This window comes from Limulus polyphemus, unplaced genomic scaffold (genome assembly GCF_000517525.1).
Source record: "Limulus polyphemus unplaced genomic scaffold, Limulus_polyphemus-2.1.2 Scaffold3008, whole genome shotgun sequence".
NCBI classification, from domain to species: domain Eukaryota; kingdom Metazoa; phylum Arthropoda; class Merostomata; order Xiphosura; family Limulidae; genus Limulus; species Limulus polyphemus.
In genome coordinates, this window is record NW_013668618.1 from 129,134 (window position 1) to 140,146 (window position 11,013).

Sequence of the window (11,013 nt, forward strand, 5' to 3'; positions counted from 1 at the left end):
AAGGGGATGACTGACTCCTATAATGCACCCACAGCATAAAGTGCAGGGATTACTTTGGGCTTTCCAACTTCAAAATCCAAAGCTCTACTGGGTCAACCCGCACCATAAATAATAAAGTAAAGAAAAGGGCCTTTAAAACTAATAGCACATTAGTTTATAAGAATTCACAGTTCTTTAAAGTTTATATCTACAAAAATATATATAACTGACATTTTTGAAGTGCCAAGGAAACTAGTTTGAAAAATCAGCATTACATATTTAACCAACAAAGGACGATATTTTATACATTCTATCAAGTTATTTTTTGCTAAGCTAAATTTTTATTAATATAAGAGTTGACTCAAATATATTTAAAGTATATTTATGAGAAGAGAGTAAAATTATTGTTTTTCAGCAGTAATTCTAATAGAGAGAAATCTATATTGAACTTCTTAGTGCTGCCCTCTATCATCAAAATTACGGCTGACGAAGCACGCAAGGCAATGATTATAGCGTAAGAAATTTTCGGAGGAGGTAATTAATATTAACTTTTCATCAAAACAAGCTATTTAACATAATATTGCGTTTTGTAGTTTCTTTGAAATATGTTATTAATTGCTATTAAAACTGTAAGCTGAAATGTTGGGTGACCTGAAAAATAAATAGAAGGCTTTATAATGATTGGAATTACGGTTTTTTGTTTCTTACCTAGTAGTAAGTACTAAAAGTAGTATTAATTAAATGTTTTTTTCATACAATTTGTAACTTATGACAGTTGGAGACAGGTCAATACAGCCTAAGATTTTGTTTCTTATTCTTTATTACATATTTATGTTACGCATCATGTGAATTAAGTTATGAATTTATTTTGCTAGCGTTCATACATAATAAATAAATGCATTTGCTGAAACTAAAAGGATAAAAAAATCACATATTAAATCGTTTGTGCATAAAGTGCGTAACTCACTCGTTGATAATCATATCGCAAGCGGTTAGAATTACCTCAAAATAATTTATTCTTTTTGGATGGGACTGAGTAGTCACACATTACATGTATATATATATATATATAGTCTTTACACGGACAGTTTGTTAGTCTGCTATTTTTTGTTGATTACTGTATTTTGAAAATAGTAGTAGTTTGTTTACTTACATTCTAAAAATAAAATTGCATTTGTTGTACTGCTTGTTTTTTAATTTTTGTCAGTCCAGTTTTATCACAGTATGTAATATATCTTAGCTGATTATTTGTTCAATTACCCATCCACCTACCCATCTTGCAGATTTTGTCTTTTATTTTGAAGATGGCAGAAAAATATGACTGCATCCCAGATGTTGATATTGACACAGGAAGGTTCAAGTACATTTTGATCCGAGTACATCCTCATGGTCAGCAGGAAGCTCTGAAATACTTGGTCCGGGGCTATCAGTGGGCAGCATTTCATGGAGACATTTATGATGAAGTCTCACCAGAGTTGTCAAAACTAGGCCTAGTTTGTGAATGTGTTGGCGGAGGGCGTATCATCCATGTGCCTGAGCAGAAGAAAGTTCATGTGTTTGGATACTCGCAAGGATATGGACGTGCTGACCATGCCAAAACATGTGATCTTTTGAAAAAAAAGTTTCCTGCCTATACAGACATCACTTGGTCAGATGAGGGTTATTGAACTTTGACTTTTAACCAGAGATCTTCAAGACTACCAAAATGGTCTTTCCCTTTGGATAGTTTTCCTGAGAACTACATAAGCTTACTTTTTTTCAGCAATAATAACATGTTGCCTAACAGTGAATTAAGGTGTGTTGTTATTTCTAACAGTTTTAAAAGATTGCCTTTGCGTTATTACTGAATTAATGCAGATTATCCAAAATGCTATTATTTATTATTCCCACATGATGTAACGTGGCTATCAACAATATATAGGAAGTTTAAAGGAATATCTGTGCAATCTATAATGAAAAAAAAGAGCATAAATTTGAACATTGTACATTTCCTTATATTTTGGTCCTAAAAGGGACAATTACAAAAGAATTGTCATTCTTCCTGGTATTAATTAACTTGTAGAAGTTAAATATTCAGTGATCCATTTTTGAAACAAAAAGAGTTGACCATATTTTGTTTACTTACAAATATCTTTTTTTTATTGAGATACTTAGCTGATCCTAGAGTGGCAAATGTGGTTGCTAACTAACATTTAATACCAAGCTGAAATGACTTTAAAATTTTATATCCTAAATTAAATGTGTTGTAATGAAAAAATCTAATTCTGTGTGACTTGCTGTGTCATGCATTTTCAGAAATGATGCAATCTAAAACTCAGTCCATTTGTTACACAACTCATTATAATCTGAAGTGTAATGCAAGTAGAGAAACAGTAAACTGTATAAGTTACTGTACTATAGAAGAAGCAAAATTAGTGGATGAACTTGGCAACTGCTATATATCTCATAATTAGCATTAGCAAGTTTATCTTAGTGTTAACTCAAGTGCAGCATTTATAAAAGTTTGTAACTGTTGTTGTTGGCAAGTTAAACTTCCGGTGAATTCTACATTCTGTGCCTATCCTGCATGCTTTCCGAGATAAAGTTAGAATGTAGCCTGTGACATCATTAGTATTGATTTCATAATGGTGATGTATTTGTAGAAGAAGCATTAATAGCTGGGGGTTTTGTAGAACAAGGTTGGTAGTGTTGAATGGAAAGTTAGAAATTATAAAGATATATAATTCTGGCTTTCAAGAAATTACAAAGTTGTTGAGTGTGGGTTTAGTCAAAATTGTATTATGATTAATATTGTTGCATGAAGATTATAACAGTGCAATTAAGATATGAAAAGTGTATAACAAATGTTACGTCACACTACTTCTAATATATAACTTGTCCATCTAGTTACTAGATCGTTAAATATATATACCTGCTTTATTTTGTCGTGTGTTAGCTTGCCAGTTTCACGAAGAACTGTTTAAACTCTTAATGTTCCCTCAAGCGTCATGTGATGGGAATATCAATTAATATAGAACACAAAGCTCTGTTCAAATTGTAAGAAGCTGAATAATCTTTACTTTAAATTGTGTGACGTGTTTATGTTTTCTGGTGAAAACATACAATAAAATTGTAGAGTTGAAAACAAATCATGTAAACTATTAGCTACACATACAGTCATAAAATTGATAGTTTCATATGTAAAGTTTAACTTTGTGCTTATTAGTAAGATAACAGCATTTTATATAGAGGTCATGCATTTATCTTGTAGTTGATGCTTTCCATACTGCTTTGATTCAATGTTGTCACTATGTTTAAACATTAAAATAATCAACTATTATTTTAACTTCATTTAATTTATGATGTAAATTTTCATGTAGCTTGTAAAATTCTCTTCTTAAGTAGTCATTGAAACAAATTTGTTATACAAGTTGAATTTTTAACTAGGGTTAGATAATTAATCACAATTTATATTATCTTGGCACTTTACATTAAATTAGATAGTTATAGTATTTTAACATTAATGTCACAAACTTGCTTTAAAGCCCCTTTTATGATCACAGTTATATTGTTCTTGTACGCTTTCAAAATTTCTCTGACCAGTTTCGTTAGGTTTAATCATAAACTTTGGATTGTGAGTGAAGTTAGCTTAAGATTTACAATACGTATTTACTAAGACAAGTTTTACATTACACTAATGGCAAGTTTATTTTGTTACTTATATTAAATTACAATATTTTGTAAATATTATGTGTGCACTCTAGTGTCTTTAATAAGCACTATTAAAATCTCTCCACTTTTCTATTCTTGGAGTATTAGTAATGGATGAAAATCTCCACTTTTTTTTACTCTTGAAGTATTAGTAATGGATGAAAATCTCTCCACTTTTCTATTCTTGGAGTATTAGTAATGGATGAAAATCTCTCCACTTTTCTATTCTTGGAGTATTAGTAATGGATGAAAATCTCCACTTTTTTTTACTCTTGAAGTATTAGTAATGGATGAAAATCTCTCCAACTCTTGAAGTATTAGAATTAGACAAAAACCTCTACAATTGTTTCACTATTAAAGCATTACATCAATGAATCTCTATACAGTTTACAACACCACATGGTATTTTTATCTGTCCATTGTGATCGTGAATTATACTGTTGCCTTGGAGGATTAAGTTATTATTTTCCATATGAAATACAGTTGCTTGTCTATTTTTTAAGGTTTGTTTCAGTAAGTTCAAATTTCTGTTGTTACCAAAGCCCAATTCTGAATTTACTGAAAAGTCCAAAATGTTGCAATTTGAACCGATACTGTTTTGTCGATAAAAGATGCAGATGTAATGTTTCTCTTCTTTATATGTACTTGTAAAATCTTCATTATATGACATTGAACTTTGCATATGCTGTAGCATTAAGGAAAGTCCTCAATTTTCAAGAGCTTTTAACATAAAACTGTGATTTATATCACTGTATAACTATTTTCTTTACTTCTGATAATAACTTTGTACGGGATAAATTTCATCAATTTAAACTTTTCATACTGGAAATTGTTTATACTTCTCTTTCACATTTTGCTTGTATCAAATATGATAAAATAAATTTCAAGTTTCTCTGCTTGTTTAGTTGTGACTGAGTTAACTGTGATTTTTAATATACATACACACATGATGCCATGTGACTGACCTAAATACCTCTATGGATGACATTTAATGATGCTCTGACCTCTTTTTCATGTCACATGACCTGTCCATTTGTGTTCTTCTTTAGCATTCTGACTGATTTGTGTACTTTCTTGTGAGATAATATACTATAAATTAGTGTATAATAATAATAAAAATAAATGAAGACTCCTTGAAGTTGTTCCTTTGGTAAAAAAATAGTAAAAGTCTCAGTTTTTGTGTGGAATTTGTTAAAAAAAAAGTTAATGCCTTAGCTATTACATATACTGATTAAGCTGCAAGAAACTATAAAACCTTCCACCAATAGCTGGCTGGTGCTTATTTGGCTGTGTACTGATTGAACTACAAGAAACTATAAAACCTTCTGCCAATAGCTGGCTGGTGCTTATTTGGCTGTGTACTGACTGAACTACAAGAAACTATAAAACCTTCTGCCAATAGCTGGCTGGTGCTTATTTGGCTGTGTACTGATTGAACTACAAGAAACTTGAAATCTTCCACCAATAGCTGGCTGGTGCTTATTGGGCTGTGTACTGATTGAACTACAAGAAACTTGAAACCTTCCACCAATAGATGGCTGGTGCTTATTGGGCTCTGTACTGATTGAACTACAAGAAGCTATACAGTCTTCTGTCAAAAGATATCTTAAATATTGCTTTTGGACTCTGTACTGATTAGACTTCAAGGAAGTATAAAGCTTTCTGCCAACAGGTGGCTGGTGATTACTGATTCTACCCTGATTAAACTACAAGAAATTATAAGCATTTCTGCTGACAGCTGTTACTAGTTGGACTCTGTACTTGTTGAACTACAAGAAACTATAAACCCTTCTGTCAACAGACATTTTTTTGGACTCTGCATTAATTTAATTTCAATCAACTATAAACACTTCTGCCAACAATTAGCTATTGCCTTTTACACTTTGCACCGATTGAACTACAAAGAACATTAAACTATTGTTCCAACAGACATCTTGAACTGATTTAATTTCAAGAAACAATAAACTCTTCTGCCAACGATTTAATGCTTGTTGGATTTTTCACTGATTTAGTTTCCAATAAGTTTAAATACAATACAAAATAACTATCGGTTTATCTATATAAAATCACTTGTCTCCACATACTTCGTGTTTTCTAAGAGTCGCTGTTTATTGTAAGCCTTTATTTGCATCAAAAAATATTGTGAAATATATATGTTATTTAAAATAAATAGACACCTTTGATAGAAAAAAAAATCACACTGTGGCGGTTGGTGCTATTTAATACTCTCGGCATAACAACCAATAAATACTAAGGCAGATATGTGTAAAAACTGTGGGTTTTGTACTTACAAGCGTGACATATGGCATAGTTGTAGACCATGGCCCAGAGAATATTTCTAAAAATTGAGCCATCGCGAAAAAGGCCTACGTTACCTTTGGCGGCCGTTTTAAACAATGGCTTCCAAAATTTTTGATGACATTGAAAAATCGGCATTATAATACAGCTAAATGCTAAAAAGGCCTACGTTACCTTTGGCGGCCATTTTAAAAAAATGGCTTCCAAAAATTGTGATTACATTGAAAACTTGGCATTATATTACAGCTAAATGCTAAAAAGGCCTACGTTACCTTTGGCGGCCATTTTAAAAAATGGCTTCCAAAAATTGTGATTACATTGAAAACTTGGCATTATATTACAGCTAAATGCAGCCATACACAATAATATCATTCAAAAACATGATATTCTTTTATTTACGATAGAAACAACAAAATATATATCCAAAACTTCGGTAAAAAAGTGTTGAGTCAGCAAAATATGAAATTGTAAACTAACATAAACTTTTAACAGACATTGGCTCTGGTGCCGCGCGTTTTACAGGTCACAATCCAATCCGCCACAAGGTTGACACGATGCAGTGCACTTTAATGCTGCTTTCTTGCAAATGCGGCGAATGAATTATCTTGATGCAGTGTTGGCTTCAGACAAAGTGATCCACTTAGGTCTCCAGTTCGACGGAACAATCCATCACCAGTTGTTGAGGGGAGGCATGTCAAAGTTAACTTCGATCGTTTTAGGCCAGCAGTGACCGTCCTAGTACACAGCCCTCTTGATATGTTGCATTAGGGCCGCTGTGGTCGGCGAGAGTGTATCTGTCGCTCGTCTTTTCCTCGTGAACAATTCTTGTTGAGCTTTATCTATGTCCACTTTATTGCTGGTTCTGTCATACAGTAGGATGGTGAAGTGTTGGTGTACAGTAGGGTAGTGGAATGTTGGAGTACAGTAGGATGGCGAAGCAGTGGAGTACAGCAGGATGGTGAAGAGTTGGAGTACAGTCACGTCCCCATCGGGTGATATTTTACATCTTGTGCCACAATGTCTCCTGCACTTAATTTCACAAGTAGACGCTTGTCCTGTAATTCCAATGCACATTTTCTAACATAAGAATCCACTCAAATGTTGATGGTTCAGTTGTCGACACATTCTCTCATAGAAAACGGATTTTTATTTTTCATGGTGCTCGGTTCGACGAGTGTACTTCTTGGATGTGGGTGAATAAGAATCACAATATGATTGAGCTAGTCACCTTTTTACTACTCCTTGAAGTTTTGTCATATTGAACTTTGTATGGCAGGATTTGTTTTATATAAGAGTGGCTTCTACACCATTCCCTTCATCCAGTCGCTGAATGTCTATTGTAATAAACAGCCTATGTAACTCATGTCATCGCACTAGCTCTGGTGAAAGCGTAGAATAACCCTGACCAGCAGCCCCAATATCACGCCTCTTCCAGTCAACTGGACATTGTAAAAGCTTCGCGTGTAACTAGTTGACAAAGTATGCACTTGGTCCAATCAGTTTTCACCGGCTGTTGTGGATCGACCAGGTTATATATATATATATGTACAGTTAGCCAGCACCTTCTATTAACATTCACAACACCTGAAATGAACATCATTTATACCATACTATTAGTATAACAAACGATACATTTTGGAAATAGTCACATAAGTCAAGCCTAACGGACAATAAATCAATATAAGTTAAAGTTAATTATATAGTACAATTTCATATTTTGCTGACTCGACACTTTTTTACCGAAATTTTGGATATGTGTTGCGCACTGTTTTTAAAGTAAATAAACGACGATCATGTTTTTGAATTATATATTTGTGTATGGCAGCATTTAAATGCACTTGGTTGTAATATAATGCCGATTTTCCAACGTCATCAAAATATTTGGAAGCCATTATTTAAAATGGCCGCCAAAGGTACCTTAGGCCTTTTTTCGCAACGGCTCAATTTCTAAAAACATTCTCTGGGCCATGGTCTAGAACTATGCCAAATTTCATGCTTGTACATATAAACTCACAATTCCGTGACTATGTTGCACATATCTACCGGACTAAAAGAAGCAAGTCAGATGGAAAATTCCCCACAATGAACAGAAGGAAAACTAACAACCATGGAAGTCGACTCACCTGTTGCCCTAATTTTATGCGTCAACGCTTTCATCCTGTCAGCCTATATACAGGTGTATAGTGAATTACAAAGCGAGTAATATATTCTGTTGGTTGTGTTATTATATCTTTTATCACAGCGAAACACTCCACCTGCGTATGAAAGAAGCTTTCAAAATAACCGACATAAATAGTGGAATATTACCGGCCACATATCGATACTGTCACATCCGACTCGAATCGGATGTGACAGGTTGCCAATAAACAGCTGTGAAATTTAGCTCTGACTGTAAATTAAAGGATACCCGTCCATATTCAGATAAAAAACCTTCAAGATAAATCTGTTGATGACGAAATGAAATTTAATGAAAATACACGTAACAACTTTCTGCGTCTTGAAGGACAAACATTGTAATTAAAACGATGGTGGTGAGCTGAGAAAAGCGCCATCTTTGGGAAGCTGGAATTGCTTAATAATAGAGTACATTTTGAACAACCAAGATGATGATAACGTCGTTCATAAGCGGCAGGTTTCTTAGTCATTTCCATTCTTCCAGAGGGTTCTTTCTTTGATGGAAAAAAGAAAAATCAAAGCTTTAATATTAGAAATGTAAAATTTATATTTCGAACGCAACACACTTAGAAATAAAGGTGTAAATTAGACGTGTCTTCTGTTCTTCAATAACGTTACGAAATTTTGCCGTTAGTCTTAAGAAATTATGAAATAAAAAAAATAGTAAAATATATTCACGTCTTTCATACTTGATGTGTTTATTTAGATAACTCAAAGCACTAAGATTAAATTATTATTAATATTTTAACAAGGGATTAAATTTTAAAATATATCGAGTTATGTCTGTTTCAAAGAAGATCAGGTTTGTTATCTGAAAATAATAATATAGCACAGCAGTGTGAACACTCAAGTCACACTCCACTTCCTGTAGCACAGCAGTGTGAACACCCAAGTCACACTCCACTTCCTGTAGCACAGCAGTGTGAACACTCAAGTCACACTCCACTTCCTGTAGCACAGCAGTGTGAACACTCAAGTCACACTCCACTTCCTGTAGCACAGCAGTGTGAACACCCAAGTCACACTCCACTTCCTGTTTACACGTTGAAAACGATGGCAACACCCAAGTCACTCCACTTCCTGTTTACCTATTCAAAGTAATAACACCCAAATCACATTGAACTTCCTGTTTACAACCTAGTCCATACAAGGTTATCTGTTAGTTACACCATAGATTACACTCCATCATACACAGAGCACAAAGTAATCGATACAGGATTATCTGCTTATTACAACATAGATGAAAGAAGATTTTTCTATAAATTAAGATTCATTGTACACAGAACACTAAATAAATAACAGATATATTAAGCACAGGAGTGCTCAACTGCTGCCACCTGGCTTACACTTGTGTAATTAACGAAAAATGTGTTTTATTGAAGATTATTTTCTTGTGGCCTAACCAAAATCACCAGTCTTTATTTGGTCCAAGACAGTTTTTCTTTTTATCTTCAAAAATATTTCAAGCAGCAGTGACGTTTAAAAACTTATTCATATAACTCTGATAAAATCCAGGGTTCGAATCAGATCAAGGTCCAATTTTAAATTATCACTGTTGTCACAGCTGGTGAATTTCTAGTTTAAAACTTCCTCTATGTTGTAGTTCAGTGTTTGATTCAGTTCCTGTTGGGAATGTTAACTGGACAGTTCTTGTGTCCAGTATAATCTTGGAAATTTGAAGTATTTAAACTCGTGTAATCATCAGTAGTGTATTTTAATTATCTTCAAGTAAGTTTAACCACGTGTTTAAAAAAACGCTTCTTTCTCCGTTTAGTCAAAGTTTTCTTCCACGTGTTTGAAAGTAGTAAAAACGTCACGGTAAATTAAGACACACCGCACAAAAAAAAGCATCAGAGAAAAAATCTGTAATCCACCCAATCCTTCAAATAATTATACTTCTCATAAAACATTAGTATTAGCCCTGTTACATTTTTAAACATTAAATTCCCTTAGGGAATTGGGTAATGGTTTAATAACAGTATTCCAATTATTTGTCATATGCACTACCGACGATGCGTTTCGCTCAATCCACATCTTATCAGGCTCTTCTGTTTGATACAAACATTCAACCTACGTGTTTAAAGATATCTACTTGTTTGTTAATTTCCCGTAGAAATTCTTCCAGAGGAACTTCAGCGATACAAGTCCTTTCTTAAATAAAACTAGTTTATTCTTTCTCAATACAACTTTGCAACACACAGAATTTCTACAGTCGCTTTAACTTAAACACACGCTATAATTCACAACGATTCACGCACTTTACTTGCGGTCACTACCGCTCACTTGACTCGATTATCTGTCTATTTGCAATTGTCTCTCTGCTTTATTTGCCGGGCTTATATTACTAAAATAGAGGGCGCCTAGAAAAGACTAGAGTTGCCAGGAACAGTCATGATCCTTCTAGAAACTCCAGCGTTGTGTGACTTTCGCTGTCGTAACAATAATATAACTTCTTGTTTTCCATGTTACCAAAGCTACACAGTAGGCTAAATTAATTATGATTTATTTTCAGTAAATTATTTTTAATTCTTTTTTTTATAATAATGTTTAAATATTATTTAAGATACGAAAAATACCGTGGTTTACTTGTCAAAAATGCGTAAAATAATTAATCTTAAAAAAATATTGCAAAAAAGATCTCATATTGCGTATATAATAACTTTTAAAAATTCAAATATTTTAATCTATAATATAACTGTTATGTGGGTTTTCTTATCAATGGTAATCTATCATTCAGAAACTGATGGATTGAAAATGAACTCATTGTTAAAAAATCCTGTTTGTACACCTGTGTGAGAACCTCTCGTTTCATCTCAAGCACCGAACATGCTCGCCCTTTCCGCCGTGGTGGACGTTATAATGTGACGGTCA

The 11,013-nt window shown here is 33.4% G+C and overlaps 1 protein-coding gene across 1 annotated transcript; it reads left to right on the forward strand.

The window, feature by feature from the left end:
- Positions 1 to 1,283: 1,283 nt before the first annotated feature.
- On the forward strand, positions 1,284 to 1,646 carry LOC106468438 (14 kDa phosphohistidine phosphatase-like). Its single transcript, XM_013928866.1, has one exon. The coding sequence runs from the start codon at positions 1,284 to 1,286 to the stop codon at positions 1,644 to 1,646; it is 363 nt and encodes a 120-aa protein (XP_013784320.1).
- The last annotated feature ends 9,367 nt before the right edge of the window (positions 1,647 to 11,013 follow it).